The sequence below is a fragment of the Mycetomoellerius zeteki genome, unplaced genomic scaffold (assembly GCF_001594055.1).
Source record: "Mycetomoellerius zeteki isolate Tzet28-1 unplaced genomic scaffold, Tzet1.0 scaffold155, whole genome shotgun sequence".
In the NCBI taxonomy this organism is placed as follows: Eukaryota; Metazoa; Arthropoda; class Insecta; order Hymenoptera; family Formicidae; genus Mycetomoellerius; species Mycetomoellerius zeteki.
Window position 1 is genome coordinate 3188157 of NW_017256500.1, and position 6797 is coordinate 3194953.

The following is a 6797-nucleotide window of genomic DNA, read 5'->3' on the forward strand; positions in this document are numbered from 1 at the left end:
AAGAAATGCTTTGCGAATTTCACTAACGATAAGTTGCAACTGCGCCGAAGGGGTTTTTCTCATTTTACCACGACACAATGACGAAATCAGCCACTGTTACAGATTCGGAAGTTCTGATATGTATTTGAGACACAAAGGCCGCGGTGGTTTTAACCTTTTCGATATCAAGCAGGAAACGAAAATTGATGAATAACTCGCTGATCTCGTATTCCTGCAGGCAAAAATTAACATTTTCGAAAATAATTATACATTAACGCGCGACAGCGAAGCCAGTCGCAAACACGTAAATGCGAAACGTACGTTCGTTCTAATTAACAAAAGTGAGTAAAAAAACAAAAAAAGAACAAGACGATTCTTTAGACCAAAGCATTTTTTAGTCTGTGATATAATGAGAGATATATTTGCGTTAAGATGGGAGAATGTGTGTGTGGAGTACTCGGTTCCATTTCTATTTTCTTCCTTCTGTGAAAACAATTTTGTAGAAGACCGGAATAAGGGGAGATGATTTTTCCGCTGTTTTCTTTGCAAGAGATAATTGAAGTCGGCGATATCTTTAGAAGATCTTATAGAAGATCTGATGACAGCATAAAGCAGAGTCCTTTTTCGAAAGAACGGTTGGAGACAAAGTAATCATACAGAATACAAGAAGTGAGAAAATGGATTTTTTATAGACGCATCAATAATTAGAGTGAATATGAAAATAAATATTCGAATATAAATATTGAAATAAGAAATCCAACAAGGATATATCACTTTGTTAATTGGACAATCCTTGAAATTAAGTCTGTCTTAAATCTGTTGCTATTTAATTACTCCATCATTTAATATGTAGCAACAAATTGTGCGACAGTAAGAGCATTTTATCGCTGCGACGAGATCATTTTCCGTTCGTCACAGAACTGTTGTCCTCCATCCGTACTGTCAAAAGGATTGCGCTGTTTATGAGAGAAAATTAATTTTGTATTTAATGCCCACAGGAATGTTTTTATTTCTCGCGGGTGCATCTAAGCGCCCCTCCACTAGTAAGAAAGAGAGAGAGCAAATTAGTATTATCATATATATATATATGTATCTAAGATAACATTTTATATTAACGTTAACTAAGATACATTTTGTAGCGGATAGTATCTTTAATGCATAAGAATAGATCGCGTGATTCTGTGTAGACGCTTTGAATGGAAGGGAGAGAGAGAGATAAGCAGGAATACTTTTGAAAAGAAGTCAGAATACAGAGGGAAGCAAAAATCACTTTATTTAGCGAAGCTAAGAGACAGGCTAGATTACGAATCGTTTAATTAGTACTAAAAAAGAAAGAACGCTAGATACGCCATGCGGATCACATGATCTACGAACATATCTAGAGAGATTAGAATCTTACGACAGAAAGAAACGAAAAAAAGTGTAAAAAAAAGAAATCAATAGCGTAACATTCAATTTCTCTTGGATATCGTCGTACGTAGCTGTGCAACTGACAAAATTACAATCGACCGTGGAAGCCGCGACGACGATGAATCCGTCTCTAGCAAGAGTCCTAAGAAAACCACCTTCGGCGTTTATACACACATGTTGATTCTGTATATACATATATATAAATATATTATATGTATAGAGGTATACACATACACAAATATACACACACACATATATACACAAGACGGAGAGCTGCGTATATATGAATTACATACAACCGTAACACGCATACGAACGAATAATACACATTATTATGGGGTAGTAGACAGAATTGAATAAAATGGAATATGATCTGCTGAAAATATTTGTTCTTGTTTATCGCCTTGAAGAAGAACAAAAAGTAGAAACACCTCCCAACGTTCTACGTTCGGATTCCCCATTCGAGTGTCTCCCTGTATATCATTTCATCCTTATTTACTGCGTTTATAAAGTTATAACATCGATGTTATGAAATTGCCAATCATAGCTATTTCTCTGAAGAATGGAGTGACTGTAATTGGTCAGTTTTATAATATCGATATTATAACTTCGACGTACATCGAGCCGTGTAAACGTAGTCATTGTTCACTAGGGGTGACAAATAGTGCTTACAAGCGCTATGTGCGCAAAATGAAACTCAAAGAAAAGTTAAACAAAAATAAAATAATACATGAGACCGCTTGGGAAATTCAAATGCGCCTTTAAATATGTTTTTCGTATCATAGAAGAAAAAATTAATGCCCTCTATTCTGCGATTCAGAAATACTAAAATTTCAATGTGTAGGCAGTTTGATAAAAATAACTCCAATTTTATTCCATTTTCTTGCTCTTTTATCGTGACTCGATGTTACGTTACGACACGAGCTGCAATTGCTTATGAAAAGTTTGAATCTGCCGTAATAACGCAGCCAGCTGCATAGAAGTGGGCGGCTCTCGTGTGGCATTGAAAATTTTTCTTCGACCAAAAATCTGCGATTTTTCAGGTATAACAGATATGGGAAAAGAATCCTTATTGGTTCCCTTGGTCGACTCGGTCGCGATGCAAACTAGACTGTTTCTTTCGTGCAACGTCTTCATTTGTTGTTTCAGTGTCATTACCTATTTTTGCATTGTCATTGAAAACAATGTATGCATGATTGTGGAATACATGAATATTCAATAATGGCTCTTACTTCTTTGTAGAGATTGACAACAGCGTTGATTTCTTCTTCCTTGACATTGAGTTCCTTCTCCAAAGCGGACAATTCCTTCGCTAAAGATTTATCGTTGGACTTGTCCACTTCTGATCGTAATCTCTCATATTTTCTATGAAGAAAATAAGTAATATCTATCAAAATTATTTTTAAAGGACTTTTATAAGAAATTCAGCCTTGGTGAAATGAATTAGTTTTTACTATAAAGCTATATTCAGATTTCCATCCGAATGTCACTCAAGTATCGTTTTATTCTTGTAACTTTCGGTAAACAACAAAGGATAAAATGATGCCTGGATGGCACTTGGGAGGGAATTTGAACATAGCCCAATGTAGCTTATAACGTAGTAAACAAAAGATATAAGACACAAAGCTTAATAATGGATAGTTTTTGAACTGCGACTCGGCGTATCAAGGTGCTCTATAAGCATAAGTTTTACATCTTTACCCTATAGTTAAAAAAAACTAGTCATGATTCAGTCTTGTGTATATAACACCTTTTGTTCAGTATATTATAAGCTACATTATATGTGAAAACTATAACTCATTTCACCGGGACCCAATATATAATCAATACGGGATCCTTTAATACAGCCAGCACACTCACGTGTTCATCTCTTCAAATTGATCGTGAAGATTAATCAAGACGTCACGTATCTCCTTAGAATTGTGCGAATCAGGAATACGCATTTTATGATCGCCAATATTACCCTACGACATCAACATGTCATAATATGCTTTAAAACAAACTGCTGAAATGCGATTTACCTTTAACGATATCCTCGAAGTTCCTTGCTGAATTTTAGGATTCGCCGAAGTGTCGCTTTTGCTCGCAGCGGAAGAAGATTGCTGTTTAGTCTTGTGATTGGAAGAATCAACTTTCTCTTTACAAAGCTGTTTAGAAACATTCTCTTTTTCATAAATAATTTCTGCATCCGTGAACGTCTTTGGCATACGGCCACTTTGCGTCTTTCCCACGTGTAAATTAAACATGGACAATCTTTTATCTCGACCAAAGTTCTCCCTGCTGTTAAATTTAAGCATTCCAGTCATTTGCGAGCTCATGTTGGGGACCGATCCCTCGCAGTGACCGTTCATCTGGCCCAGAAGAACTGACATCGGCCTCATGCCTCTGCTAACTTTGCGAATCAATAACGGGGTGACACTGCTCGCGATCGGCTGTCTCATCTTCATCACGCTGAACACCTATGTTTCAGGAGGACGTTTTTTTTAGATAACCCCCTGCTTTTCGCTGAGTGTCGCCGACTCACTTGTTGAATATTCAATCCGAGATTGTAACTCGGGGTCACCGAAGTTCCCACCACGAATGGAATATTTCGAAAGTTAAACCTGCTGAAATACGATCTACTCGAGCGTTTTAACTTCGACGCCAAAGTTGGCATTTCGTAGTTCGGCGTGAACAATGGATCGTCGTATCTGTTGATAGTTCGTTTGCATTGTTGCGTTTCATTCTGTGCCGCTGGACTAAGATCGTTGTGTGTCGAATGGGTCGGTTTTTTTGATATATCTTGTTTTTTCGTTATCTCGGACTTCGCTCTATGAGAGAAAAAAAGATTTAAAATTCAATAAGTAATGATGATGAAAATTTGAGAGTAATAATAATGGTAATAGAAATATAAATAATCATGTTGATCATCACTACCAAGAATAATTACAATAACGTAATAGTAACTATAAATATATATACAATTACTCTGACAATGTATTGCTTTGACAATTTAATATCTGAAGACAATGATCCTGTTCATTTTTCTTATCATGGGATTGATATTTCTGATTAATATTTTTAGAATGTCTATCTTTTGGACTTAACACTGTCTCTTGAATTCTTTTTGGATTTTCCTTGTCCTCAGGAAGATGCAGTTTTTTTTCATACTTAGCTTCATTGTCTTTAGAGTGCTTAATGGACACCCCGAAATTATTTTTCTTTAATCTAATATTATGAAAAATTTCCACGACATCATTAGACTTCTTCGCATGCTTTGGCGGATCGTATGTTGGTTGATGGATTGGTTGATAAACGTTTGATAAACGATTGATGAGAGGTTGACGATTAATGACAAGGCCTGCGTCGAAAATTATCATAAATAACAGAGATTTATCTCTAATGGTAGCACAATATAATTGTAAACATATATACAGAGACAGATTGTACACAAACTTGACCCCATACAGCACAGAGGATCAATCATGTAATTGTTTCCTAAGAGCGGAAACGTGAAAAGTGAAAATTTTTTGTATGTATCCGTGTATATATACATACATATAGATAAAAATTTTCACTTTTCATGTTTTCGCTTTAGAGAAGAAGTTACATGATCGATACCCAAATCTCCAAGGGACGTCCTATATCCTAAGGGTGTTTCCAGAATATCCCTCGGAAAAAATGTGCTGTGTGGGATTTTTCACCTTTATACCGGTGCTTCTTCGCTTCTTTTCTACCAATAAAACCCGTGTCTCTGGTAGTAACTGTGCTCTTGGAAATGGAACTTCGTAACTTTGTCTTTTTCTTTCGCACTTTAGGCATCGCGTTATCCGCCCTGCACACGGAGTTCATTTCGCTTCTTCCCGTTTTCGATCTACTTTTCATCAATCGTCTTATTTTTGCGATATTCAGCGTGTTCAAATTCAATCCCGGATCTTCAACACCTTCAACATCTTTGATACCTGGCCTCGCAGAACACGGCGTTGCGTGGAGATAATCCTTGTCGTCCGCTTGCAATGTCATTCTCTCGAGGGACATATTCGACGGAAAATAATGACTTTCATATTCTTTACTCGCCTATTTGTATCATCGAGTATAAAGCTCGTAAGTATAAAAATACATATACTTAAAATACGCATATTTATAAAACGTAATCTCGTACGTCTTCTTCCATATTCTGAGTTGGCATTGTTATCAAACGAGGAAGTTTCTTATCTATAAATTGAGTTCTCGGTGTAATTGTAACGTTCAATAATCCTTTCTGACTTCCCTCCATTAAACTCTCAGATCTCTCGATAATGTTATCATCGTTTATTTTTCTAGATGAAAACTGCGCAGACTTTGGACTCAAATTAAATGCATCTATGGAAATATAAATGTTTAAATGTATAGACCGATTTTAATTCCGGAAAAATTTTCTACCAAAATTTCCTTCGTTGTTATGAATTCTCTGAGATATGTTACAGTTTGTAGTTCTATTGACATCCATAATTTCGCTAGTACAGTTATTACGTTTGAATGAAGACTTTGAATCTGAATTTTTAAATGACATTATTGATGAAATGTCAGAAGCTTCTTTACTTCCTTTTTCCGTTTGAGCCTTTCGACAAACATCCATCACATAATTTAACTCTGACTTTAACGTGAAACATTTGGTCTCTGCTTTGTCCAATTCCAGTCCGATCCCTAAATGAAGTTAATAGTAGCTGGCATTGTTTAAATTATTTTTTATATTAAAATATTACGAATTGAAAGGCTATGAAATTGTAGCGCGATGATCGTTGCTCGTAAATTTCATCTTGTTATCCACCGAATTAAGTTCGTAATATAATCTTAAATATAACTTATGTAGAATGCACATAACAAGTTGAAATTTATATACAACAATTACCGCGCTGCACTTCTTTCAATTTGTAAAATTTTAATTTTTAAATTTTGAGATTTTAACAATTGTACATATTTTTCATATAAAACGCTTTCGAAAAGTCTAGAATTTGAAAGAACTATCGAGGAGTTTGGAACTAATCTCAGCAACATTAATAGATAAAAATAAATATAACATAGTATCAATATATATAAGAAAAATTTGGTTTTTATATAGATGATAATACTTTTTAATGCGATGTTTGGTCTGTTTTCTGATTCGTCTATTTTGCATGATTGCATTTCGAATTGATTTTTTAGAGGTAATTCTGAAAGCAAAAATATGACATAATATATAGAAATTAAAAAATCAATTACTAATTATAGAATTCCACTCTAGATCTTTTTTAAAATGTTCATCTATCAAGATTTTATTATACATTTATTAAATCATTACCAAAAGTTTCATTTATATCGTCATGAACGTTCATGTTAGTTACATCAAATTTTTCTTAACTTTCATAATTTCACGCTCGCGCAATTTAATATACAATCAAATTTCACAT

At 34.8% G+C, this 6797-nt stretch overlaps 1 protein-coding gene across 1 annotated transcript; it reads right to left on the reverse strand.

The window, feature by feature from the left end:
• Positions 1-218: 218 nt before the first annotated feature.
• LOC108720655 (uncharacterized) lies at positions 219-6753 on the reverse strand. Its single transcript, XM_018444777.1, has 11 exons — positions 6689-6753; positions 6480-6560; positions 5791-6054; positions 5531-5730; positions 5073-5445; positions 4357-4729; positions 3914-4199; positions 3411-3848; positions 3250-3353; positions 2622-2754; positions 219-2547 (listed from the first exon to the last, which is right to left on the reverse strand). Exons 1-11 carry the CDS (start codon positions 6720-6722, stop codon positions 2302-2304), a joined length of 2532 nt encoding a protein of 843 aa, XP_018300279.1. The 5' UTR covers positions 6723-6753; the 3' UTR covers positions 219-2301.
• Positions 6754-6797: the final 44 nt, after the last annotated feature.

What these genes read in the sequence shown, in the direction of transcription:
- LOC108720655 (XM_018444777.1), bottom strand. Translation starts at nt 6,722, where the DNA reads ATGAACGTTCATGACGATATAAATGAAACTTTTG. An exon ending in ACCAAACATCGCATTAAAAA is followed by an intron (nt 6,055 to 6,479) that starts GTATTATCATCT and finishes AACTTCATTTAG; the next exon opens with GGATCGGACTGGAATTGGAC. An exon ending in CTTCGAGGATATCGTTAAAG is followed by an intron (nt 3,354 to 3,410) that starts GTAAATCGCATT and finishes TTGATGTCGTAG; the next exon opens with GGTAATATTGGCGATCATAA.